At 55.0% G+C, this 27,914-nt stretch overlaps 1 protein-coding gene across 2 annotated transcripts; it reads right to left on the bottom strand.

Annotated features, from left to right (window-relative positions):
• Positions 1–865: 865 nt before the first annotated feature.
• Positions 866–27,702, bottom strand: LOC125082917 (histo-blood group ABO system transferase 2-like). Of its 2 annotated transcripts, none has more exons than XM_047698828.1 (8): positions 27,526–27,702; positions 20,214–20,286; positions 16,250–16,300; positions 15,371–15,424; positions 14,911–14,958; positions 13,865–13,900; positions 12,697–12,825; positions 866–3,053 (listed from the first exon to the last, which is right to left on the bottom strand). In XM_047698828.1, the coding sequence occupies exons 1-8, from the start codon at positions 27,536–27,538 to the stop codon at positions 2,558–2,560; spliced, it is 900 nt and encodes a 299-aa protein (XP_047554784.1). In that variant the 5' UTR covers positions 27,539–27,702; the 3' UTR covers positions 866–2,557. The 2 variants fall into 2 exon arrangements, with proteins under 2 accessions (XP_047554784.1, XP_047554783.1); XM_047698827.1 differs by lacking the exon at positions 866–3,053 and adding an exon at positions 4,567–6,469 and having other exon boundaries at positions 27,526–27,701.
• Between the last annotated feature and the right edge of the window lie 212 nt (positions 27,703–27,914).

Here is a 27,914-nt window from a genome sequence, read left to right as displayed (position 1 = left end):
CTGCTGCGGCAAGCAGACTAGACGCTAAAATACCCAAATGCCACCAAAGGGTGACCCCAGACCTGGAAACAAAGACTCCCAAGTGTCATCGCACAAGGAACACACAATGAGAAAAAGTGGGGGCAGAAGAGATGGCAGCCGGTGCCTTTAATAGCGAGGCGGGGGAAGAGAGAGTCACAGTGAGTGCAGGGGAGCACGCAAAGGGTCACAGCAGAATGATTAGTTTGACGGAACTAGAAAGCTCAGCAGTTGATGCGAACAGAAATCAGGATCTAGGACGGCAAGTGTAAGCCCGAAATGTATGGATGATCCCAGGTGTGAAGAGCTTCGATTGTCCTGGTAGGAGATAAAGAGGCGTAGATTGTGTGATATGCTTTTTAAAGAAAAATAACTACATGACAGCTTGAAAAACATTAGCAAGGAGCCAAAATATTATAGGAGAAGGTCCATCAAGAAAAGCAGGTGTGTGGGGCGCCTGGGTGGCTCAGGTCATGATCTCGGGGTCCTGAGATGGATCTCCACATGGGTTCTGTACTCCGCAGGGCGTCTGCTTAAGATTCTCTCTCCCTCTGGCCCTCCCCTCTCCGATACATAAATAAAATCCTTAAAAAAAAAAAAAAAAAAAAAGGCTGCCTCTGGTATGATCTCAACTCTGTGGTTTTCTGGAAAAGGCATAGCTCCAGAGACCTGAAGGGCTCAGTGCTCATCAATCACCTCCCCGGCTGGGGAGGAGGGAGGGACAGGCAGAGCACCAGGGATTCTGGGGGGGCAGTGAAACTCCTCTGTCCGATGCTGCCTGGCAGGTGCACGTCATTCTCTATGGCCCCAAACCCATGGGATGTACAACACAAAGAGGGACCCCTCATGGAAACCACAGACTTCATTTAACGTGAGCGCACCAAGAGTGTCTCACATGTCGAATGTGACAAGTGCCCCACATGAAGACAGGAGGACAGCACTAGGGAAAGTTGTGCTGGAGGGAGGGGCACAGCCGGCTAAATGTCCGGTGTGCTCAGTCCTGCTGTGCGTCTCAAACTGCTCTGAAGACATAAAACCCATTAAAGCGAAGAGGCAGTGGACACAGAGCATTGGAACAGAAAGGCTGATTGAACCCATGTTACGGGTCGAATAATGGCCCCCACAAAATATAGGTTGATGTCCTAACCCCTGGCACCCATGAACACGACTCGATGTGGACTAGGGGCTTTGTGGGTACAGTCAAGACACAAATTAACGTGAGGATATAGCGGAGTAGAGTCACTCATAACCCAGGATGACTGATGGGCTCACCAGCAGGGGACAGAGCGCAGGGGATGGCAGCTGCAGAGAGACGGAGCAGGAAAGCTGCGAGCCCAGGAAGGCTGAGGGCGGGCGGCCACCGCCGGATGCTGGGAGACGCAGGGAGGCTTCTTCTACCCCGAATCTCAGAAGGACCGAGGCTCTGCCGACACCGGCATCCCAGACTTCCAGCCTCCAGGACTGGAGAGAGCAAATTTCCGTTGTTTTCAGCCACCCATCTCTGGTGCTTGGTCACGACAGTCCTCAGACACTAATGCAGTCCCACCACCGAGGATGCTGCTACTGACACACGTGGAGAGTCCTGGTCCTCTTAACCGTCATCTCATCCACATCAGTGACACACAAAATACGCCCAGCAATTGCGTATACCCTCCACTACCTATCACTGCACGAAAAACGTCCGTCCCCTCCAGAAAGTCCCTTGCTGCCCCATGTCCAGATGAGTACCGCCACTTCCCTCCGTGGCAGCCCCTGTCTGGGATCAGTCACCACAGAGGGGTATCGCCCCCGCTTGGCTAGGGCCCACGGAATCCGACCGCCTGTGCAATCCCGGGTCTGGTCTCCGGCTCAGCATGGCGTCCTGGAGACTCATCTGCATTCCTCATGCACCTACGGCCCATTGCTTCTCTGAGCTGAGGAGTTCTCCACTCAGGGAACGTTCCACTTCGCTTGCCTGCCCTTCTCTTGGGGGACATCCGAACTGTCTCCGGTCTGGGGCTTTATCAAGAAGGCTGATAGAAACATTCCTGTACAAGTCTTCGTGCGGACATGTGTTTTCAGGTCTCTTGGGCAAATACCGGGGAGTGGAGGGTTTCCAGGATCAGTGTATGTGGACTTTCCCAGAAATTGCCAGACATTCTCCGGAGTGCTCGTACCATTTTGCCTACATTCTTTGCAACTGCCCATAACAATGTTTTGAATGACCCATCAGTAAGCCATAAGAGAAGCTCAACACACTCCCCAGAGTCAAAATTATGCACTTGCTGTATTCTTGCTGTGAAACTATACATCCAGAAACACACAACTAAAAGATTGCAACAGGAATCACAACCGACTCTTGGAAGTTTTAAGATTTCTTTTAAATAATTCTGAGTTAAAGAGGAAATAAAGCAGACTGTTTAGAAAGGAATGACAATGTGGATAAACAAACCAACAACAGGGTAGAGGCTTCTTTCAACAAATAAAATAAAGCAGATAATCCTTGAAACTCACATAAAAAGATCAGAAAGGTGGAGAAAGAAAGCACAAAGAAACAACATTAGAGATAAGACAGTCTGATTTTAGATTTAAGACAGTCTGATTTTAGATTAGAGAGATTGAACGTTACTGTAAAGCTTAAATCCTGTTCTTTTTGCCCACAAATTTGAAAGTCAGCGTGAGGTAGACAATTCTCCAAGAGAATATAAATGGTCACAGTTGACCCAGGAAGTAGAAAACCTGAATGTGGCTCTAGAAGGAACTCATGTTCCATAGAAGGAACAAGAAGAACCCTCCAGGTGTTAGCGCCGTCGATGACAGTAGGCTCCACGGGCTTTCTGAGCAAGAACAAACCTTGAGATGACTCAGATAACCCAGAGCATAGAAAATAACGTTCTGAACTCAGTCTCCCAGACCATGTGGACCACAATAGCAAAGTCTGCTGAGAAGACCCCAAACGACCAGCATAGATGGGTCCGCCAGTGACTACGGGTAGAGGGAAGAAGAAACCATACGACAGAGTGATGCACCGCTGCCGAGTAGGGCCAATTCCAGACCTGTGAGGGAAACGAAGCCCAGAAGTAAGGATTTTGCATTTACAAGTCACGGATATTAATAATAAAGAGAGAAATTATATGATTCTCACAGTAGACTACAAAAAGCCTTGATCCAACTCAAAATCCACTCCTGATTTAGGGGAAAAAACTACAGTCTTCGTTAAGCAAGACTAGAGGGAAATATTCTCAGCGTAACAAGAGAGGGTACCAGGCAGCAACCACAGGCAGAGTTTCCTGTGCTGAGTCCCCAGTGACATTCCACTTCAAGTAAGAAAGGCAACAGGGACACCCCGGGCCAGCCGCGGAGCCCCGCGGGGCACTGTCTGCAGGTGACTCTGGCTGGACACGGCCTGGGGGGCTAGTCCTGAATCGTCATTTCACAGAAGACCAAAGAGTGCAAACTGTGTGGACCAGAGGCCAGCGTGCTCTGAGCCACGAGAACAGTGGACAAGAGGGAGAGAGAAACTGAACCAAAGATAAAAGAAACGGGGAAGCTCCAATTGTTTTTCCTCGATCTCAAGAGCTAGTTTCTTCCTCAAGCGATTTTTGAAGGACATGGTAGGAGGGAGCTGGACAGGTAGGTCGTCAGGCCAGAGTCCCCAACAAGAAAATATGGGGTCGGGATGGCTAAGATCAAGCAGCGCTAACATCCTCTTTTACGGCTTAGACAGGACCTAACTAACATTCTGCTTTATACCTTTGCAGAAATGACTTCGACAAAACATCCTAAACTAAGGCAATTAACCACAAGGCATTTGTCCCTATCACGGGCAGGGGGCAGTTAAGACATAAGCCCCTAGATGTCAGCAAAAAAGAACGTCAACACATTGACATTAACCTAACAGGTGGACAGATACGTGACCAAGGCCCGAATGGCAGGACTCAGCAAGCCCTGACTGCTTAAGATCGTTTTGCAAAAGAGCTCATAAAACCCCTAAAGTTAGAAACTCTAGGGGCAGCCCCCTCAGAGCCCCCGCCTCTCGGAGGTTTACACTCTTGCTCAATCTGCTTTGCTTTGGTGTCCACCACTCTTCATCGGGTCTGCCTCGTCATTCTCAGAAGCTGCGGGACCAAGAGCTGCGGGCACTAAAGGAGAATTCCTGCAACAGAAGGATCCTGTGTGTTGTGTTCTGTGAACTCTCAGCTGCTCAGAAGGGGGGCTGGGCACACAGGGAGGATGGTCTGCAGAGATGGGGCGGATGTGGGCAGGTGCACCAGCACAGGGAAGCACCTGGCCTCCAGCATAGGCCAGGCCCTGGGGGAGAGGAAGCGGCCGTCTCCCTCCAGCCTCAGGAGGACCCAGCCCTGGCTTGTGAGCCTTCACGTGGACTGCACTCCTGAGGCCACCTCCAGCAGCCAGCGGTAGTGCTGCTCAGCTGGGCACAATACTTTTGAAATCTCCAACCAGGGAGCCGGTTAAGCATCTGACTATTTCGGCTCAGGTCATAATTTCAGGGTCGTGAGATGGAGCTCCCAGCCGGTCGCCACATGGGGCATAGAGCCTGTTTAAGATTCTCTCCCACTGACCCACCCCCACCTCTCACTTGCATGCTCTCTCTCTCTCTCTTTCTCTCTCAAAAACATAAATAAATTAAAACTCCAGCAGGCTCCTTTCTGCAATTTGACAAAAGATTGAAAAGTGACAACATGGAAAGGCAACAGCTGAGAGCAATCAAAGTACTTGCGAGGAAACAGGCATGTGGACCGGATAGAGACTGGATTACGGGCCTCTAGTAACTAAGAGGGGGGTTATGGCCACAAGCACAGACCAATAGACAGACCCAGGCACATGGGGACGGGTGACACTAGGAGGCCGATGATATTGCAAGTCAGGGAAAAGAACTTTCCCATAAGTTTCCAAATGGGTTTTCAATCAGTGGTGCTCAGGTAATGGTTATCCAGAGACAGGAAAATTAAACCAAATCCTGACATTAAAAGCACACACAAGTCAGTATCAGTAGATTAAAGACCTAAGTGTGAGGCAAAAACATAAAACTTTTGGACACTATCTTCTAACGTAAGACACTATCTTCATGATTTTGAAGCAGGAAATGAGTTCTTAAATTCACCTATGTTAAAAGAGTTGTAGTAGCAACATAAAAACCAGAAGAAGAGATTCTCAGCTCGTGTCTGAGAAAAGTACTAACACCTTAAGCAATAACAAACTCCCACAAATCTGTAAGAAACAGACAAACAACCCAAAGCCACCAGCTACCGATACATACAAACTAAACCCAGAAGAGCGCTTTCAGGCTGGGCCTCACCCATTGTCTGGGAACAGGGTCCACCGGGCTTTGAGGGGTCATGTTTCGAGAGTCTCTGGGCATCAGGCACTGTGTGGGTACTGATGTGTACAAAGAAGAGATCCTCGCCTCTGCCCTCAGGAGCCTACATTGTGAGGACCAAGACCAATGGGAAATGGGGGCAGAAGGGCAGGGCTCGGCCAGGAGGAGACGCTCTGGGCTTCACAGAGACGCAGGGCGAGGAGCCTTGCATCTCAATGGTAGGAGGAAGAGTCGATCAAAGAAGCCTTCCCGGGGAGGGTGACCTTGCAGGCACCTTGAAGAACAGCCCGGTTTATACTGAGGATGAGGGGGGAGTCTCCCGGGGAAAAGGACTCCGAGGCCCAGGCACTCAGGACAGCACCACATACCTGGTCCGTCCCTTCCCAGGGGAAGCCCTGCTAAGGCTGCAGCCTTGTCGGGAGACGTCCCGGGCCCCGGGCTCTTCAGTGCCGGATTTCGGCGTGATTCTTGGGCACCGCCACGTAGCGCAGCCTCTTGAGGAAAGGAGGCCTCTGCAGCATCTGTTCGTCCCACAGGTACTCCGGGGACAGCACCTTGGTGGGCTTGTGGTAGAGAAGGTACCTGTTCAGATGGCTCTCATCATGCCACACGGCCTCGATCCCATTGGCCTGATCGACCACCATCGCCTGGTGACAGGCCGAGGTCAGCCGGAGAACCTCGGCCACCGACCCCCCAAAAAAGCCTCCTGCGTAGTAGAAGTCACCCTCGTCTCTGGGAATGTAGGCCTGGGACTGCGGCCGGCGCTCGTAGGTAAAGGACTCGCGGGCCGCCCTGAAGAAGCCGGGGTGCAGGGTGCCGAAGAGGGGGGACAGGATCTCCACACCCACGTGGTCACTGAACTTCATGTCCACGTCCACGCACACCAGGTAGTCCACCTCGCGGAGGAAGCGCTGCTGCGAGAAGCTGCTGATCATCTCCATGCGGTGCATGGACACCTCCTGCCAGCGCGCGTAGTTTCGGACCTCGAGGACCACCAGCTGCCTCCCTTCGGCGAGGGGCACGCTGGGCACATCGGCTGGCCGGTCGGTGAAGACGTAGTAGGTGACCCTGTGTCCCACCATGAAGTGCCTCTCCGCCGTCTGCAGGAACAGCTCCAGGAAGACCACGTACCTAAGGCAACAACAGCACCGCAGAAAGAGACGGTGGGTGTTACACACATCAAACAGCCACGGAAGAACAGACGAGTGTGAGCAGCTTATGACACCACAGCCGCACCTCAAGGACACCCTGCTCAGTGAAATCAGCCCATGGCGCCAGCCAGGCGCTGCCTGATCGCACTTTCACGGGCATCTAGAATGGGCAGATTCATAGAAACAGACAGCAGAAGGCGGGTGCCAGAGGCTGGGAGCGGGGACACGGGGAGCGAGTGTGTGATGGGCACAGAGCTTCAGTCTTCCGAGAGGAAAATGCTTGTGAAGGCGGCCCCACGGCAGCACAACCATGCGAATCGTGTATCAGCTGTAGAGTAAGAGGAGGCACTCAGGTACCTTCCTATTGAGCACGTAGCCTCAACCATAAGGTATTTTCTTAATCCATGAGTTTGGCAAAAACTCAAAGGATGGGTAACATCTAATGACCAGTCTCTCCCGACTCAGGACCCACCAATGGCTTCTTCTCCTTAAAAAAGAAAATGCGAATCAAGATCCTACAGCGGTCTACCAGGCCATACAAGATCTGCCTCTGACCTCGGCTCCTTCCCCACTCGCCTCCCTCTTGCTATCGGGGCAGGCGTCTCTTGGGTGCTCCTGACAAGCCAGGCGTGCTTCTCTGAGCCCTGGCACTTCCTGTTCCCTCCGGTTGTCCTGCAGTGCTCACCCCTGCAGCACCTTCCACCCTCTGACTGGTGCCCAGAACCATCTGTGCCCCATAGCTCCCCCTGCTGGCAGCAGCACAGGTGTAAGCCGACGGAAAAACGCAGCGGGCTGTGCACTTGACCCGTACATTTTTCTAGGTGGAAATCAGAACTCAATAAGAAGGAGCAAATAAATCCACAAAGAAATGTGAAAACAAATCCCTCTCCATCCCCTGACCCAGCCTTACCTATTTTAGAGCCCAAATGACCATGGAACATATTTTGTATTTGTGTTTTACTTGTTCTTCTGTCTTTTCCCACTAGACTACAGCTCCTTGAAAACAGGGCCTTCACCTGTTTGGGTAACTGCCTTATCCCTATAGTCCACACACAGTAAGTTTTCAGGAAAGACCTTTGTAACAGATGAGAAAGTGACTACTTCGGTGTGTGGTTGAGGGTAAGGGAAGGCAGGCATTCTCGTATGCCACTAATGAAAATACCAATTTTTATAATCCTTTCAGAGGGCATATGAGAAAATATATCAACACTTTAAAGATTTATTTATTTATGTATTGAGAAAGAGTTCATGGGGGTGGGGAGGAGCAGACTCCCCCCTGAGCACAGAGCCCAATATGGGGCTTGATCGCACAACACTAGGTCATGACCCGAGCCAAAATCGAGAGGTGGACGCCCTACTGACTGAGAGCCACCAATATACCAAAGCTTTAAATGTGTCCATTCTCCCCCAAACCCACTTCTAGGACTCCACTCCACAGATCCGCTCATATGTTGGAACAAAGACCCAAGTATAAAGGTTTACAGGCGACTCACATCACAAAATTCTGTGGCGCATGCAGAGTGGTCAGAACCTCCTTAGATGGTGGACGGGGATGTAAAACACTGCAACCAATATGCGAAAATATCGGGAATGTTTTACAACATAATACGTGATTTTGACCTAAGACTGAGCAATTCCACTCCTGGATGTTCAATCAAGGAAAAATATAATGTATGTCCACAAAAGATCTGTCCAACTATCCATAGTTATTCATAATGTCCAAAACCTGGAAACGGGGTGTCGGGCAAAAGAAAAATGGGTTAACCAACTACAGTGCGCCCACGTGACAGATGGAATGCTGCGCAACGGAACAGCTGCTGATTCATGCCAAACTGCAGTAAATTCCCAAGGAGTGATTCTGACTGAGGAAAGACAACACTGGACAGTATGTGCTTTACAATTCCATCTTAAAGAGTGGAAAAGAAAGTCAAAACACTCATACGGGGGAGGTAGGAGGGGGAGGCATTGGCTGGGAAGGGGCACAAGGGAACTTTATGAGGGGTGGTGGGAATGTCGTATGAGTAGAAAGGATTCTGGTTACACAACTATATGCATTTTCCAAAACTCAGCAAACCTTTGTATATACATTTTACCTGGAAAGAAGGAAAGCCGTAAATGCATCTTGAATTCTAGTTGATGATCACTGCTGATGTCCCAGATTTACCTTCTGTGTATATCAAAAGCAGTAATAACTGACAGACAGACAGAAGGGTGACAGGGAGGCAGATTAGCAGTCATGCCAGCATAATAAAATATTAATCGCAAAGCTTACAGATTTATGGGAAACCATGAAAAGAAATAGTGTATGCAATATGGGAATCCCAAAAGGAGAAAAGAATGATAAAGGGACAGAAAATACATTTAAAGCAATGATGGCTGAAAACTTCCCAAATGAGCCAGGGACATCCAGATTCATGAGGCTCAAAGGACCCCAAATAATCTGAACCTGAAAAGAATTAGAGAGAGATACATTATAAATAAATTACCAAAAGTCAAAGACAAGGAGGGCGCCTGGCTGGCTCAGTTGGAAGACAGTGAGGCTCTTGATCTTGGGGTCGTGAGTTCGAGCCCCACATCGGGTATAGCCATTACTAAAAAAATGAATAAACTTTAAAAAGTCAAAGACAAGGAGAAAAATTTCAAAGTAGCAAGAGAAAAATAAGTCACCACATATAAGGTAACCCTTCTCTTAAGACTACGGGAAGCTTTCTCAACAAAACGTTGTAGGCCAGGAGAGAGTGAGAGGATGTATTCAGAATACTGGGGCACCTGGGTGGCTCAGCTGGTTGGTGTCTGACTCTTGATTTCCAACTCAGGTCGTGATCTCAGGGTTGTGGGATCGTCAGGAGCCTGCTTAAGATTCTCTCCCTCTGCACCCCCTTCCCACTCCCATGCTCTCTCCTTCTCCAAAAAACAAAAACAAAAGTAAAAATATTGAAGGAACCTACCCCAGCAAAGCTGCTTTTCAGAAACAGAGAGATAAAGCCTTTCCCCCCAAAAAGCTGAGGGGGTCCATCAGCCCCAGACATGCCTTACAAGAATGTCCCAGGGCATCCCACTCTTCCAGCAGAAAGAAATGGGTTCCAGTGACCTCCTCTGAGCATAGTGATGCTTGTAGACAACTCACTGGTAACGTAAGCGTCAGTCAAAGTAAGACGCCCTAGTGTCACGGCAGTGCATGCGTCACTTGCAACTCTAGCTCGAAAGTTAAAAAACAAACATAAAAATGAACCATAACCACAATAATTTTTTCACGGGAACACCATATTTAAAAATGCACAAATTGCAGCATCAATCACCAAACATGCGAGGGAGAGAGGATGAAAACAGAGCTTATGAAGGCTATTGAAGTCAGGTTGTTTTCAGCTGGTTATTGGGAGAAGATATTTTATGTAACCCTACAACCACAGCAGGAAAGCCGGTCACAGACACACAAAAGATTATGGTAAGGGCGTTAAAGCTAAAGAGAAGCGAGCAGCAAAGGTCCACAGGTAGAAAACTGTGAGCAAACCGGTGAAAGTAAGTCCTTCCCTCTCGATAATTACTTTAGATGTTTTTAAATGTAAAAGGATTCTGCAATCAAGAGACACTGAGTGGTAAATGGATACATTTTTCCCCCCAAAGATCCAACGATATTCCGCCTGGAAGAGACTCACTCTAGCTTTAGAGACACAGAGCAAGAGCAAAGAAAACGAAAAAGGTGTTTCAAGCAAACAGTGGCTCCAAAATGGGGGATAGCTATACTGACATCAAAGTGGGCGTTGAACTAAAAATGATCAAACAAGACAAAGAATGTTATTATATGATGATAAAGCGCTCAATCCCTGAAGAAGAAATGACAACTGTAAACACTTACGCACCCAACATCGGCGTCCCCAAACCCATAAGGCAAATACTCACAAAACCAGAAGAGAAATAATCAGCAATACCGTATTGACTGGGGACTTCAGTAACCCCACTCCCAAGCACGGATAGATCATGAACAATGATCTTTGAACAATGCTGCAGACCCAACGGACCTCACACACACACACAGAACGTTCCATCCAACAGCAGCAGAACACACGTTCTTCTCAAGGGCACGTGGGACACTTTCTGGGTAGATCATATGTTGGGCCACGAAACAGATGTTAACAAACTCAAGAAGTTGAAATCAGACCAAAGAAAATATTCAAATGGCCAGGAGGTCCATGAAAATGCTCAACGTCACTCATCCCCAGAGAAATCCAGTTCAAAACCACAACAAGATGTCACCTCACACCTGTTGAAAGGCGAGTGTCTGCAAGACAGGAGATAACACGTGTTGGTGAGCACGTGGGAAAAAGGGAGCCCGCGTGCTCTGTTGGGAGGGAAGGCAAACCCGTGTGGCCACCGTGGAAGGCAGTAGGGAAGCTCCTCCAAAGTTACAAAGAGAAGGGCCCTGGGGCATCTGGGGGCTCAGTTGGTTCCGAGTTGGACTCTTGGTTTGGGCTCAGGTCCTGCTCTCAGGGTGGTGAGACTGAGCCTACATCGGGGTGTCCGTCGGGTCCTGCGCTGAGCCGGGATCCTGCTTGGGTTTCTCTTGAGCTCTGACTCTCCTTTGCTCACAATCTTTGTCTCTCTCAAATAAATAAAAATTTTTTTTAAAGATTTTATTTATTTATTTGACAGAGAGAGATCACAAGTAGGCAGAGAGGCAGGCAGAGAGAGAGGAGGAAGCAGGCTCCCTGCTGAGCAGAGAGCCCGATGCGGAACTCGATCCCAGGACCCTGAGATCATGACCTGAGCCGAAGGCAGAGGCTTAACCCACTGAGCCACCCAGACGCCCCAAATAAAATCATTAAAAAAAAAAAAAAAAAGAACTACCCGAGGATCCAGCAATCCCACTTCTGGAGGCATAGAGACAGAGACAGGGATAGGGACAGAAGATTAAAGCCGTATCTCCAAGCGACGACTTCTCTTCCACGTGCGCTGCGTCGTTGTTTACAAGTGCCAAGACATGGAAAGGACCGAAATGTCCATTAGCAGCTGACCGGACACACAAGGCGTGTGTGTATGACATGCATCACTCCACCACAAAAAAGAAAACAGCCCTCCCATGTGCAGCAACACGCTTGAAACCTGAGGCCACATGGCTCTATGACGTGGGTCAGACAGAGGCGGATGAACACGGTCTGATCTCACCCGCACGTGGAACCTAAGAAAACCTGACCCACAGCAACAGAGAACAGGCGAGCGGCTAACCAGAGGCAGGACAGCAGGACCGGGAAGTAGTGGAGGGGCTGCGCCGTAGAATCTTCCAGACGGAAGACGGGTAAGTTCTAGGAACGAGACATGCAGCAGCGACAGCAGCTAATGTGCTGTGCCCACGCCCGTCAAATCACCATGTCGTTCACTCTACACGTGCACGAAGTGACGTGTCTGTTATAGGCCAATGACACTAGCGAGAACGAGGGGGAGAGACGAGAGAACGTCGGGGGGTGTCCGTGGCCGGACATGCACACGCTCCCGGGACACTTCTGCAACTCGGCCTCACGGTTAGATGTCTCGTGCCACAGTGTTGTTTGTCACAGCACCGCGTGGGCCTCTGCGAAGCAGCCCAAGCCCGGCAGGGCACCGGGGTAGGAGAGCGGGCTGCCCGCCAAAGGAACGAGGACGGTCCGCCGGCGTCCGAGGGCAAAGGCGCCCAAGCGGCGGCGCGTGAAGGTGAAGATGTGTTTCGTGAGACACAAGCCGGTTTGCAAAGCAAACCAGCCACCCCGAAGCCCTGCCTGCAGCCTGGAGGGCTCGGATCCAGCTCAGCCCCCCGGTAAACCCGCCGTGGCCAACTAGGAGACGAAGCCTCAGGTGGCGTGTCTGGGACGGGTCGGGGTGACAGAGCAGCTGCTGAGGGGCTTGGGGAGGCTCGGCTCCCGGCCCGGCAGCTGGTCCCCGCGGGCGGTCAGTGGAGGCTGCCCGGCCCTCAAAGGCCCGCGCTCTGAGCTCTGGGGCAGGTGACTCTCGGGTGTGCGGCCACTAATTCGAGCAGGGGTGTACCTAGCGGCCCCTGCAAGTCCCACCGAGTTCACCTGCACCCCAAGCCTCCCCTGCCTCCCCATCCCGCAAGAGCACCTCATCCTGGAAAAGAGTGACACCTGGTGACACGCGCCCCCTGGCCCTGCAGGAGGGCTTCTGGGTTCCCCGGGGCACGCGCCCCTCTTCAGCACGTCTGCCCAGACCCTTCCTTACTTTTTGATGGCAAACACGGTCAGCCCGATGGTGGTGTTTCTGAACTGCGCGTCCAGCACGGTAGAGTCGAAGACCCCATCCCAGACGATGGGAGCAAACCAGGGGGTCATGACCAGCACGTCCCCCCTCCTGGGGGAAGAGAGATGCACGGGTTAGAGCCGGGCGTGGACAAGCGCAGCGGAAGGGAAGGGTTTGTCCAGAGGTTCACCGTGTGGGAGCAGCAGAGTGAGAAGCAATAGGACCCCAACCTGCAGCCCTGAGCCGTGACACTCCCACCCCTCACTGCCCTTGCTTGGAGTGTGTCCTGTGCATCGGCCGGGAGCCGGGTCCCATGGGACACTCCTGCTGGGAGGCCGCCGCCCCAATTCTGGGGAGGAGCTGCATCTCAGTGAGGCGAGAACTAAGCCCCTTTCCCAGCAGACGGCAGAGTTTACATCCTGGAGGAGGTTTTAAATCTGGGGGTGCAGAGCACTTCAAACCCAGTGTGTTCCCCCCACAGCCCATCTCTCTCCAGAGCGGTCATGTGTCACGTGCTCGTGGCCTCACGGGGCTGGTGGTTCCAGAGGGAGAGGCGGGTGCCGCTTCCAGAAGGGCAGCGTGCGTCTCCAGCTCTCCTGGCCGGGGAGGAACCGCGTCTGGGCTGGATCCCGACCTGCCCCTCCCCAGCTGCGGGGCCTCAGGGCACGTACCCTCACCTCTCTGAGCCTCAGTTTCCCTGCTTGTACGGCGAGGGCTGACCAGGGAGGCCTCTGGGTGACCTTCCTGTCTGAGGCCCCCGCGACGGGCTGCCGCGCTGTCTTGGGCAGAACAAGGAGGGGCCGTGGGCGCCGGCTCCGGAGGCCTGGCTGTGGGGACCGGCCCAGAACTGTGGTGCCTGTGACACCGGCAGCCTCGGAAGGACCTCAGGGCCCAGCCCGCCTAGGCCCCTGTCCCCCATCTCCATGAAGAAATAAGGGGACATGCATGGCTCCTGGAACCAAGGATGAGAGGTGCCTTCCCTGGCCCTGGACCCAGGATCAATGAACCCGGCCCCCGTGAGACGGTGCGAGGAAGGGAAGGAAAGGCAAGGAGAGGCTGCAGCCCCGGAGAGGAGCCAGGGAATGGCGAGCCCGAGGCGTCGGTGACAGGGAACCAAGGGCCGGGCCACGGCAGGGACTCGCTTACTTACGTGGGATTGAGGACCTGGGCATTGGGGTAAGACAGCCTGCGGAGAAGATGTGCGTCAGGGACAAGGGACGGGCACACCGAGACACTGCACAGAGCCCGTCAGTCTGTGCCCACAGCTGCAAGGTGCCGTCCTCCTCATCCAGCTGGTCAGCTCTGCGGGAGCTGGCATCCAGCCACAGGCCCCCACCCCCTCCTGCGGGCCTGCCTCCCTCCTTCCCTCCCCCCTTCCTGCTGCCTCCCTCCCTACCTACCCCTTCCTGCTGTCTCCCTCCCTTCCTTCCCCCTTCCTTCCTTCCCCCTTCCTTCCTTCCCCCTCCTTTCCTCCCCCCTTCCTTCCTGCCCACCTCCCTACCTTCCTGTCTCCTCCCTCCCTCCCTCCCCCCTTCCTTCCCTCCTCCATCTGCCCACTCCCAGACCCCCATGGCGCTGCCCACCCAGCCATAACGATGCTGCAGGCTTCCCAGGGATACACCGATGAGGCTAAAGCCCCAGCAAAGGAAGGGGTCGCCCCTCATGGTCTGTGAGGACTGCTGAGGTTCTAGACCCCCACCCCTCCTCCTCTCCTTGGGCGCTCTAAGTTCTCACATGGGTCCTCCTCATTGTTACTGAAGTCCCGGGTCCTGCTCTTACCTGCGGGCTGGGAGCATGAGGGCTGGCCCACCCCACCCCATCCACCCCTACACTGTGCTGGCATCTACCTCACCGCCCTACCCAACACCCACCCACCGACAGCCTCCTTTGTCCCCCAGACCCCGATGACCACACCGTCCAGTTTTCTCCTGAGCTGAGTTCCCCACAGGTGCCACACCTGAGCTGGGGCGGCCACAAGGCATGAGGTCAAAAAGAAACTCCCGTGACTCCCACCATCGAACGTCTCCCCCTGTTTTGCTTTGACCCTCATTCTCCTCCTCTCCCAGGGTCCCTTGTCATTCCTTCCCTGTGAACCAGGCTTGGGAGGAGCAGAGGAGTGAGGGAGGGGAGGAGAGAGGCACCTCTTCCCTTGCTTGGAAAGAGGCACAGAAACAGCCGAAAGAAGTTTTCCCCTACCTGGGTACCTCAGGGACTCTGCAGGTGTCCCGGTGGCAGTCGCTTTCGCTGAGGGAAGAAAACAGTGCTCAGAGCCCAGGGCCAGGTCCTGGGAGAAACACTGCCGAGCCAGACAGACAGGGCTCCTGCAGGGCCCTCACGCGTGGCCCCTGCAGAGGAAAGCTCCCATGAGAGGCAAAGCTTAGGCCGTGTGGCCAGGCGAGGAGAGCAGGAGTCCGCCACAGGACAGAGGGACCCTGGACACGCTGGCCATGTCTGGGAGCTGGGGCGCAGCTCCGCCCAAGGGGCCTTCCCTCCGGAGGGGGACAGCAGCCCAGGGAGAGCCCCTCCCTGCAGGGAGGAGGTGCGGAGACCAGAGGGCAGAAGCCGGGGTGCCCGGGGGGGGGCCTGGAATCCCCAGGAGCCTGGCAACAACCCCCAGGCCCTCCCAACCCTGGGAGCCCAGCTCCCCACCCCTCACCTGGACGGCTTTGCCTCAGACTTCGGCTGTGGGACCGCAGGGTAGTCATCCTGGCTGCAGAGAGGAAAGGTGCCCTCTGAGTCACTTACTTCACGAACAGTAGCGACAGATAACACTGTTCCTCAACGGGGGGGTGCCCTGGGCGAAGGGGAGGAGTACACCCCTGCCCCCATCCCTGTGGACCCCAGCCAGCCCCGTGAAGGGCAGCGGGGAGGCGGGCTCCCGGAAGAGTCGTGGGGAGGCCGAGCTCCGTCTGGAAGGCCGAGGGAGGCCCGTCTCGGCGAGTGGAGAGGAGGGACTGGAGAGCTGCCATCCCTCGGCCCTGCAGGCGGGGGACCTCGCCGCTGCTGCAGAGAGCGGTCATGGCAGCTCGGCCCCAAGAGCCCCCTGTCCATCCAACCAGCCAGACAGAGGGGGGAGAGCTGGAGTCAGGACTTGGATCACTCTCGCTGCTGGCTGGGAGCGCTTGCCTCCCCCGCTGGCCGCCAGCTGGGAGAAATTAGCTCCGAGAGGACAGCAGGGCCTCCCCTGCCTGGGCCCTTGTGGGGTCAGAGGGTGCCCCATCCCCGGTTGGCCCCACTGAAGCAGCTGAAGGGAAGCCGGAACCAGCGCGCGTGCTGTCCCTCCCGGATCCCCGTGCACCCGCTGGGCCGCGAGTTAACTCTGTGACCGCATCCGCTCCAACGGAGGTCAGATACTCTGCCTTGTCCTGTGTCAAGGTTTGAGAAAATATGGTGGAGGGAGGAGCTCAGAGTCACCCTGGGAACAGAGGACCTCTTTGGCTGTAATTACCTCGAGTCCGATACAGACGTGTATTTCTACTTCGGTTTTAGATCTTTCTAGAAGGAACCACCCTGACTCCAAAGACTCCACCATTACCTTTGAGACGCTCTTCTCTGCCCCCATCCGGGAATCAGGCTGAAAACATTGCTGGGGGACAAACAAGGGCGAGAAGTTGAGTCTTCGCCAGGCCGGGCACAGAGGGGCCTGAGACTTGCACACACGTACTCTGAGCCTTTCGGCCTCTGGCTCCTGAGGGAATGGACGTGGGGCCCAAGCAGAGCCCTGCTGACCACCCCCCCGACCTCTGCCAGGCGACCGGGCCATTGTAACCCCATCTTATCACTACAGTAACCAATAGCATGGACGGGGACCCCGGCATCAGATTCACCTAGGTGCGACCCCAGACCCCGGCACAGCCCTGAGCAGTGAGGAGGGGCGTGGGTAGAAACCTCTCTTGCGAGCCAGCCCCCCCGGGGGCTCTGCAGGCTCTCTGAACTCGAGAGCCCCACCTCCTCTGTTTTCTAACAACGCTGTCACATAGAGAGCAGAAGCCAAAGGGCAGGTCACCAGCTCCGTGGCTCACCAGCTGAGCGACAGAGCAGGGAGGAAACCTAGGGACACAGTGGGGGTGTGCCATGTAGCGCTGGAACCCCAGTCTTGGCATGACTCGTTCTCCTGCCCTCCCCTCCCCTGCCCTGGCTTCCCCCATCCAAGCACAGCTGGTCCCTCCTCCAAGAAGCTTCTGTGTGTCCCTGTGAATTGGCCTCCCCCTGCACTGTGGGTGGGATTTGGGTTAGGGTGTGAGAGCCTAACCTCGGCCCCTCCACATGGCTGCCTGGGGGGGCAGGGACAGGGCCTGAACCGCCTTGGGGTCCCAGGCTGGAGCCCCACAGGTGTGGAGGGAGAGAACATATGAGTGAGACAGGGGTGACCGCACGGAGGCGGCTGAGCTGATGATGGCAGCTGAGGAGGATGCACAGGGAGAACACGGGGTCTATATCCCCCGAGACCTTGCCCACCTTGTGACCTCATCTGCTTTCGGACAGCACCACCCACCGGTGCGGATAGACCGCTCGCTGGAGGTCCGCAGTCTCCTCGAACTCAAAGCGGGCAAAACAGATTTCCCGTCACGCCCCCTCCCTGACCGGACCCCGCCGCTCTCCAGCACACACTGCAGAGGAAGGTGGGGCTCCGATGGGCACAGACCAGACGGAAGAGGTCACGACCCCCCAGGAGCCTGGGGGCAGACCCCTGGGGAGTCAGAAAGGAGACGTGGCTCTGTCTGAGTCTCCGTCAGTGTGGGACTTTCTTCCTGTTGCCAAATTAGATGGTAATTTTCCCATTGAAGAATTCTGTCCTAGGATTTATCCTGGTTTGCGTGAATTAAAAAAAAAAAAAAGACATCGAAAGATTTTTAAATCACTCTTTGCATATTGAGGTCATCTTTTAAAATGTAAGTCTTCATTTGAAGAAAGAGCTCTTATCGTGAACCCTTGAAAAGTGCCCTAAAGTATGGGCTTATTCACATCAGGATGGGATTTTTAAGTTATACTCAAACAAAACGTGAAAATTCTACACCCACAGAAAATTTATGAAAGGAGCATATGAAGAGGCAAAGTCCAAGGGGGAAAAATCTGCTCTAAAAGAAAATTTGTATCAAGAAGAAAATAATCAGATGAATCTTTTGGTTTCTAAACCTTTACCAGTCTAAAAAAATTAACAAGGCAATGCAGGGTATGTCAAAATGAGGGGAAAAGAAGATAAAATGAAATGTAAACACGGAACAGTGCAGAGGGAGAGGGAGCTGGGTGACTAAGTCAAATGAACCCCTGCATCTAGATCAAGAATAGAGACCAGACCCCTGGCCCCAGACCCCCGGCCCAGGATCCCGACCCAGAGCCATCAGGCCTCCGCTCTGGGCACCTGGCTGTCACATCCATTGTGAACAGCAAGGCCAGACGGGGTGAGGGGTTCAGAGCTGGGTCACAGCAGGAAGCTGCAGGGCACGGGGACACGGGGCTCCAAATTCTTAAAGGCACAACCTGGGAGGTGCCACGGACTCTCGGCGCTCCCTGGAGTCCTTATGTTATAGGAAGAACAGGTTTGCGCAGTGAGAGGACACGCTCCAAATCCGACTGCGGGACAGGCTGCTTCCCGAGGGTGCGCCTCTCCTGCTACACGAGGCTCCGAGGCTCGGGGCGGGGAGGGGGGTGCCGGCTCACCTGCGGGACAGGCCGTGGAGCCAGCTCAGCCCCCGTGACCCCAGCACCGCACAGGCAAGCCCCGAGTGGGGGCCAGGGCCCCCAGGAGGACAGCATGGCAGCTCAGGAGGTCCTTCTGCAGCTCGGCAGCCCCCATATAGTGGGCAGAGACCACCTGGAATGTCACAAGCCCCGTCTCTGTTCCACATGTAGTGGCTGCCCTTGTTGCTTAGGCCAGACTCGCTCTAGGAAGCCCCGGCAAGTCTCCAGCTCTGGCAGGTCAAGGGGTGTCTCCCCCCCAGGAGACCGTTCGCGTGACAGCCTATCTCTGTCCACTTGCCCTGCCAGACCTGACATTGTTCAGCACGGGGATCCGTCCCACTGACGGTGACATGTCGCCCCCACTCCCCGGAGCACCAGACTCAGTAAACATCTGCCCACATGAATTGTTGATTGTCCCACAGCTCAGGAGCACTGGTCCCAAATCACGCCCTGGCTGGACCGTCAGCCCTGAGATGAGAGTCCAGACTGGCTATCCCTCCAGGGCCCGGGAAGTGGGTGTGGAGGGGTCGCATCTTGGCCCAGCCACTTCCCGCCTTGGAACCTGGGTGTCACCGGAACCTCTGGGGCCTTGGTTTCTCAGGAGTAAAATGGGGACAATGATGCATGTCATCTTCTAGGTTGCCAGAGAAGGCACGAGAGCGTCCATCAGCACTTTGCTCAGTGCCTCACACAGAATGAAGGTCCGGTAAATGGAAGCTCCCTCGAACAGATTCCTTTTCCCTTCTTTTTTGGAGAGAGTGTAGGCGTTGTGGGGAGGAGCAGAGGGAGAGGGAGAGACTCTCGAGCAGACTCCCCTATTGAGCGCGGATCCCGACGTGAGGCTCGATCTCACGATCCTGAGGTCACGACCTGAGCCAAAACCAAGAGTTGGACCCATAACCGTTGGAGACGCTCAGGCGCCCCAGTAAGCAATTTCTTTACGGAAGTCATCAGTGACGACGCGTAGAGCTCTAAAGCTGAACCCCGAAACGCGAGCACCTGCTTGTGGTCTGAACTCCACATGCCAACGTTCAGCATCCACCGCAAAGGGGAGGCCGGGGACAGTGTCACCTTGTGGGTAAGGACGGTGAACAGAAAATGGATCCACCAGATCCTGTTTTTCTAAGGAGATGCAAGTTACTAAGTTTGTTTTAATACATAAAATTTACTGTTTCTTTTAAGCTAATAAAACGCGGTTTCAAAAAGAAAGTCTTGTCTGTCGTCCACAGATGTACTTCAAGCGTCATGAGAGTAACATGCGCTGATGTAACTGGCATTTCTAACAGGCTCTCCAGCTTGGCCGTCGAAGCCCTCCACACCCCTAGCTCCTACATGAGCCCGTAAGTCATCGGGGAGCCGAGCAGGATGCCAGCTGCGAGCCAGTGCCCCGCCGAATGGAGGGACCTGAGGCTGGGACCCCACCACGCCCCCTCAGCTTCCTTCTCTGCAAAAGGAGAGAGACTGTGCTGGTCACGCCTTCTCCGGGGTCATTGCTGTGGGCCAACCCTAGCCGGTTTTGTGAACTACAGTCAAATACGCCATCGTAAATCCCCACCTGGGGGCTCCTGGGTGGCTCAGCGGGTTAAAGCCTCTGCCTTAGGCTCAGGTCATGATCCCAGGGTCCTGGGATCGAGCCCCGCATCGGGCTCTCTGCTCTGCATGGAGCCTGCTTCTCCCCTCCTCCTCTCTGCCTGCCTCTCTGCCTACTTGTGATCTCTGTCAAATAAATAAATAAAACCCTTAAGAAAATTCATTTAAAAAAATAAATAAATCCCCACCTGCCATCGGGGTCCCAGCCCCGACCCCCGCCTGGTTACCTGTAGAAGCCCAGGAGAGCGGCGAAGAGCAGGAGCCCGCACAGCCAGAGGTTGGCGCTCTTACCCCAGGAGCCTGTGGAGGGGAAGCCTCAGTTACTTGGGGCTGGGTCACACCCAGTCACAAAACTGGGCCCTGGCCAGGGATGGGCTCAGGACGACTCCAGCTGGAAGCCCTCCTCTTTGGGATTCCCAGGGAAGGGGGGTCATCTCTCCTGGGGGCACCGAGCCTTGCCCTGCAGCCCGGCAGCCCCTGCCCCCTGCCCCTCCTTGCTGACAAGCCCCCAGGGAATGGGTCCACTCTTGCTGCTTTATTCTAAAGAGGGAGAGTGAACAAGCAAAAGCACAGGGGTAGGGGGAGGGGCAGAGAGAGAAGCAGACTGTCCGCTGAGCAGGGAGCCCAGTGCGGCTCCATCCCGCAACCCCGGGACCATGACCTGGGCTGAAGCCGGAGGCTCAACTGAGATCCAGCCAGGGGCCCCGGGGCCACTCTTTATGCTCCAAACGATGAGGGTGAGGGGGAACGCAACGTTAACGTGACCGATGACAAGACACATGAGGGTCAGGCAGACAAGGTGCACCAACCCAGCGGCATCGAGGGCCTTCCAGACCCCACGGGCTCCTCCCAGCCCTGACGTGGTGGGAGCTCTCGCCAGAGTCCCGCGCAGGATGCCCCGGCCAGAGAGCCCCCGGCAGCGAGACCCCTGCCAGAAAGACGCACGTCAGAGAGAAGCCACTGTGCGCGCGTTGGTTAAATCTCAGCTGAGGGCAGTGGGGCAGTGGGTGTGGTAAGACCCACGACAGGTGAGCCTCCTCCTCCACGGCCCCCCACTGTTGGTCTCATGGCACCCAAGTCCCCGGTCCCAGCAGCCAGAGTCTCCTTGAGCACTAACGTGTCAGGGGTCCCAGGTCATGCGCTGAGAAATAAAATACTGTGACCACGAACAGCTGGGGGCAGCCCTGAAACTGTCACCAAAGAATTCCACTCGGTCCAAGACAGATGTGTCTGTCTCCTCTGAGCAGGAAAATGTGAAAACGCAGGGACATATCCCAGTGGGGAATCTCAGAGACGTATGCACAAATAAGAGTAGGTTTCGTGGCCTTGGATGAGTCCAGGGTTTTAAAAATGTGACGCCAAGGGGCGACGGCTGGCTCTGTTGGTGCAGTGTGTGACTCTAGATCTTGGGGTCTTGGGTTCAAGCCCCACGAAGAGTGTAGAGATGACTTAAATAAATAAACAAATGAGCTTTCAAAAAAAGAAAAATATAATACCCAAAACAATACCCATAAGAGAAAAACACATACGTGGGGCTTGATGAAAATTAACAAGCTCTGTTCTTTGAGTGACACAGTTAAGAAAATAAAAAAGCCAAGCTGGGCCAGGAAAAAAATTATTTCCAAATCCCATATAGGGGAAATGAGGTTTATCTCAAAACTCAATTCCATGAAAACAAACTCCACCCCTCTACGGTACACATCTCATGGGTATGTAAGTTCTGACCACACGCTTTACTGAAGACGATATGCAGATGGACTGAGCAGTTTTCACGGGAAGCATCCCGCACCGGCAGGCACGAGGCACTGCACATGCAGACCACAGTGACTTACAACGACCTAACTCCTGGAATCAGACAGAGTGACCACACAGAACGTCGATGAAGATGTGGCCCAGCGAGTTCTCAGATGCTTGTGCAGGGACACAGGCTGTGCAGCTGCTTTGAAGAACGGCTCATCACTTCCCAGGGTATGACCCAGTCATTGCAGGAGAAACAAAACCGTGTCCACGCAGAGACGTGCACACTCGTGTCCACCAGCAGCTTTATGGGTCAAAGCCCCAAAGAGCAAACCACCCAGATGTCCATCATCTGAGGAGTGGGTCACCCAGTGGGTCACCCCCTTGAGATGCGCCACAGGACAGCCAAAGGAAGGGACTGGGGATACAACCCCCCTGTGCGGAGGGATTGCAATACAGGGACGCCGAGAGACGGGGGGATGAAACGAGTAGTCACTGTCCGATTCCTTTTACGTCTGAATCTAGAAAATAGAAACTAGTGTGCAGAGATGGAAAGCCGACGGTTGCTTGGTACGGCAGGGGTGAGGCAGAGTCGGATGGATTGCGAAAGGGCAGGAGGGGGTGTCTGGGGTCTGGTTATATCTTGATTTTGGTAATGGCTTCATGTGTATACGCAAATGTTAAAATTTATCTAACAGCACACTTTATGTGTTGTTTGTTATAAGTCAATTATTCCCAGAGCTGGTTCAAAAAAAAAAAAAAATGCCACAGTGAGGTAGCATCTCTCATCACTGAAAGGCGACAACATGAAAGCCCTCTCCCAGGCTCTCTGGGTGCTCCTGGGATCCCGGCCTGCCTGCACCAGGGGTAGCTCTAGCCTTCTCCAGGCAGGGACAGGGAATAGGGAGCAAGGTCAGGGGATGCCACCCCTGAGAAGGTGAAAATTGGTTCTTGGGGATACAAAAACCCCTTAGACATGAACGACTTCTGCCTCCTGAAGCTTACCTTAACCCAGCAAAATCTTACTCCTTAGTATTTCTCCTTCTAGGGACAATTTTTTTTTTTTTAAGTAGACTCTGCACCCAACATGACCCCAAGATCGAGAGTCCCAATTCCTCCTACTGAGCCAGGCAGGTGCCTCTCTCTCCTCAGGGGCGATTTAAATTTAATTTTGTCTTCCTCCTTACAGTGCCGTCACCCAGGAGGGATGAGGCTTGGACACCGCGGTAGGGTGTGGAAGGAGGCCGGTCTCCACAGGGAGGGACATCTGGCCGTGTTTGCCCAGAGTCAGACTCACTCCACATCTGACCCAGCAAACCCACTTGTGGGGCGCGACACTCCCGAGACCCCTGCCCACGTGAGAAGCGACTGCTGCTCGCACCGGCTGTTTGCGAGAGCGGAAGCCTGGAAGCGGCCGCTGTTCCTCACTAGGGGCTGACTGAAGGCGAGGCCATGTGGCTCTAAGGCGGGGTGGACGGCCCTGGCACAGGTGAGGTGGGGAGAATGCAAAGTCCAGAACAGCACGAACAGCAAGCTGCCTCTTGTGCGTTATTCATGCTCACCTAGATACCCCAGAGTGTGCACCGGCGTAGCTAGAAGCAGTTAGCTACAGGGGGGAGACCCTTTCTGAGTTTGGCCCCGGATTTTTTTAATAGCCCCAAATGAAGACAAATAAATATGACCCAATGAAAATAAAAATTGGAAGCAAGGCTGAAAAAAAATCATGGGGACAAATTAAAAAAAAAAGTTTCGAACTCCTACCCCCAAAAGCACTAAACCCTTCATAACAGCAGCTCCTATGACTTAATCAGTAACAGCAGCTGGTGAATTGGGTTTTATTTTTAAGATTTTTATCTCTAAGTCATGTCTACACCCAAGGTAGGGCTTGAACCTACAACCTTGGATCAAGAGCCCCATGTTCCACCCACTGAGCCACCCAGAGGCCCCATGAACAGTTTTCAAGGGCAAGTGCCATGGGGCGACAACTCACATTAAAGGCATTTCAGCTCCCCACAGTGAGAGCAACACAACAGAGACTGTCCTGAGAGGCCAGGTGTCCCCCGTCAGGTGTGCACGGGGCACCGGCCGGCCAGCCCAGGTAAGGTGTGTGCGAGCAGGTGAGCCGGGAGACCCAGCCATGATCAGAGCAGGGCCCGAACGAGAAGGGTGCGGCCCAGCTGCATCTCTGAGCAGCATTCATGCTTCTCTCCTGACCTTCCCTCCTGGGGCCCTCCCCGTTCTCCCTCTCCCCTTAGAGGACAACTTAAAATGTCATCCCCAGGCCCTCCGTCCCTCCTCCCAGTCTCTCGTCACCCTCCCTAACCAGCCTGTCACGCCAACCACCCACTGGGACTCCTCTGTCTCTGGCTACTTCCGGGCAACCTGCAGTCCTAACCCCGCACTCTCCCGTCTGCCCTTGGCCAACTTGACTCATCAACGCCATTGAACTCTGCTCCCTTGGTCTGCCCACTGGACACACCTGTCCGGCCACCTCTGCCCCTCCTCCACGGGAGAACAGTTGTTGGAGGCTCCATGCTTGGTCCCAGCCTTTCTTCTGTCCCCACCGTGCAACAGAGCAGTATCTGTCCCATCTGGGCTGCTGTCCCCCTCCCGCCATTTCCCAGCCTCCACCTGTCTGCGGACCTTGGACTTGGAGACCTAAGCACTCATGGGCCCTCCCCACAGAAGAGACCTCAGCCCTTTCACAGCCAAACAGGCCTGTGGGTCCCCATCACCCCTGCCCGCCGTGAGGAACTCTTCCTGTTTCAGGGCACCAGAACCCACTGAAAGCTCAGGGCTATCTTTCCACCTTGCTTTCCTTCCACCCCAAACTCAGCCCAGCAGCATACCGAGTCAGCCACACCTTCAGAGCGCGGGGACAGCTGCTGGGGCACAGCCACTGGGGGAGAAAGTGCGGCAAACCCTCCACGATCGAGCACGGAATTACCTCACCATCCAGCAGTCCCACTGCCGGCTCTCTGCTAGTTTCCTCCAGGGTCCTGCGTGGTCTCCACCCTGCCCCGGGCACCAGTGCCGTGGGCTCTCACGCTTCTCTTGTCCCCTCTCTAGACAGTGCCAGCCCACAGTCGGAGCTCTACAGATGGCTGTGGATGGGACACCTCCAGCCCACAGCTGGAACAGCCCAGCGGCCCATGGATCAGGGCGGGGTCCAGGGCATCCTGGACCTTTCCAGTTGACTTTCTGCCTGCCCCTTCTGACACAGAGCAGGCTGGCTCTGGTGAACCTGAAGGTCCCGTCGGCTCACTGGTCGGGTTGGCCACATGCAGGGGGCTCTCCTGTGATCCCGGATGCAAGGCACACGTGTCCCACACACTCCGGACAAGAAAGGAGGGAGTGCTGAGGCGGCTGACCTGCTGGGGTATAGCGAGCCAGATGGGGAGAACACAAGGAGGAGAGGCAGGAGGGGCGCAGGGGTGGGGGCAAGGTCAAGGGAAGGGACAGACAAAACCGCAGCAGCAGAAAGTACCTTGTGTCCAAGGACCTGGGGGTTGGGGTGGAACAGAGGCCATCCCCAGAGGGACTGGAAGCCAGAACCCCGGACACCAGGGAGTGGCCTGCAGCACTTCGACCAGGGCAGGTCTGCGCAATCGGGGATGAACTGGGCGCCCCACCAGGTCCTGACTTTCAGACCAGAGTCCCCTGCCTGTGGGGCTCCAAGGAGAGGTACCCCTGGGGGAGGGACGGCAAGTCAGAGGCTTCCAGCCTTGTCTCCTTTGAGATGCTTGACATCAGAGCCAACGCCTACCCCTAGTGGACCCCACCAGGGCATGACTGTCCCCAGAGCTGTGGTCCCCACCTTCCAGGGAACCAGGAAGCCCTTGGACTCTGCCCAGGGGCTCATGCCTTCCGTGCCATGGGATTCGGCTGGCTCTAAGATGTGCCCTTCCCACCACCAACCGCCCACACCAGGTCTCTGCGTTGGTCATGAAGAGAAGACACACTCTAGAATGAGGACGAAAGTAAACAGTGACAGCCCAGCACGTCCCCACCAGCCAGTCCAGGAGAGGGTATCTTCAGGGACCCTGGCTCCAGGCCCAGCCCCCACCTGTCTGGCTGCCTCCTATCCACAAAAGAATTCTGATGACTAAGTATCAGGAAATACAGTGGCTTTTGTCTCTGGTTTTCTCTTCTGGGAAGACATGTGCAATCCTGCCCCGGCTGTGCCATAACTCCTGCAGGAGCCAGAGAAGCCTCTTCCCACTCTGCGCCTCCTCCCGGGCTCTGGGGGGCACCCACCCAGCCAGCCTGTCCCGGGAGGCTGGAGGGAACAGAGAGAGGACCCAGGGCTCTGTCCTTGTCCCCCTGGACATCTCTCCAAAGCCTCTTCCTCCTGCTCTCAGGGGAGAGGGCTGAGCAGAGCGTGGGGAGCCTTCCTAGAGGCCGCCAGGATGCTTCTCTCTCCTTGGACCAAAGGAGGGGTGACTGCAGGGCCTGGGGTTCGACCCCAGCTGTGGGGACCACCTGGGAGATCTGGATCCACAAAGCCCAGTCACTTCCATTAGGTTGGGCTTCAGATGGCTATTCTGAAAGGTTCACTGAGACCACACTGTGTGCCAGGCCCCTGCAAAGGGCCACGGATGAGAGGTTCAATACAGAGCCAGGTCCTGGGCATTCACAGATGCCCACAAACAAAGGTCAGACCCTTGCCCTCCTGGTCACTGAGGAGAGGCAGCTGGGAACAGGGCGGCCCCGGGCAGAGCTCCGAGCAGGTGGACCTGGCGCTCTCAGTGCTGCCGTGAGCGTCCCTGAGGGGGCAAACTACTGTTCCCATCAGGTGGGGGGCTTCAGATGCCCAGGCCTCCAGCAGGGCTGCCCCTTCTATGGCCACAGGGGCTGGGCCCAGGGCCTGCTGGTCCTGCTGAAAGGAACCTGAGTTGTTGATCTGACTTGAGTCCGGGGAACAGTAGAGATGGCAGGGACAGAGGGCCAGGCAGGGACAGAGGGCCGAGGGCCAGAGAGAAACCTCCCTATCTCAGCCGGAGAGGCAGAGACCACGGTCTGGGGAAAGGCAGCAGACCTCACCATCCTGGCCAGTTTGGAAGGGGAAGGGTCGGGGCCAGAAGGGGCCTTCCTCCTGGCTCTCCAGTACCCCCTCCTCCATGCTCCTTCCTTCCCTCCCCTCTGTCCTTAGATGACAACCTCATGAAGTGAGCTTGGGCCAGTTCCTGGCCGTGTATCTGACATCAGGAGCCTGCCCATACCCACAGGAGACTCCTGCTCCCTCAGCCTACTTCCTCATCCCCTCCCTCTCTCTCCCAGCCTCCTTCCCCCCACCCCACCCCCAGCAGGTGCCCCGCATCCCCACTCCAAGCCCTGGCTGTGTCTGGGATCTGAACTCTTGGGAGGGACTCTGAGCCCCCTCTCTCACAGGCAGGCTTCACAGCAGGAGGAGGTGCCCTCCCGGCTACCTGCTTCACCCCTAGGACTCTGACAAATACAGAAAGGAGAGCCCAGGGAGGGTTGGACAGGACTCCTGGGCAGGGAGCTTTGCCTGTCAAATCAAGACATTTCCCCAAGGGTCTGCCCCCAACCCCAACACTGCTCTTGCCACATTCTGTCTGTGGTACTTCCCTGGGCACCACCGTCACCCCTGCCCAAGGGCACAGCCACTCCCACGCACAGAAGCAAATGTAGCTCCCAGACCCTCCCTGCTCCCACTGCTCCCAGCTGTCCCCAACAAGGCCAGGTCTGGACTCCAGATCCTTGCCGCTGAGAAGATGGTCAGAGGCCCATGGAGGCAGCCATCACCCCATGCTAGAGGCCTGGTTCCTCCCCCCTCACCTCTGGGGTCCATGGCTCCTCTGAGGACCCACGGGCCAGGTGCCCTGGAGGCGGAGGCTGGGATCGGAGGTGGAGGTCTCCCGGGCAGAAGCTAAGCGCAGCTCAGACCTTAGGCTCAGATCCAGACCAACCGGAGGAACAAAGTCCCGGCTCCCTTCTGGGTGGGAGGAACCTCAGCAGGTTTCCGGTTTGCCCAGACCTGGCAGAGAGAGGCAGCTAGGTCAGTCCCATGACAAAAACCAGACTTTTCAGCTAGATGCCCATGGCTAGCTGCCCAGCTGGCACAGAGGCGGAAATAGCCCCCTATCTCAGATTACCGAAGGGCCCAGCTGGAGATTTCCCTGTGCTCTCAGGGCCAAGCTGCCTGTATTATGGACTTTATGCCCTGG

The sequence above is a fragment of the Lutra lutra genome, chromosome 13 (genome assembly GCF_902655055.1).
Source record: "Lutra lutra chromosome 13, mLutLut1.2, whole genome shotgun sequence".
NCBI lineage: Eukaryota > Metazoa > Chordata > Mammalia > Carnivora > Mustelidae > Lutra > Lutra lutra.
This window is presented reverse-complemented; position numbering and strand designations above follow the sequence as displayed.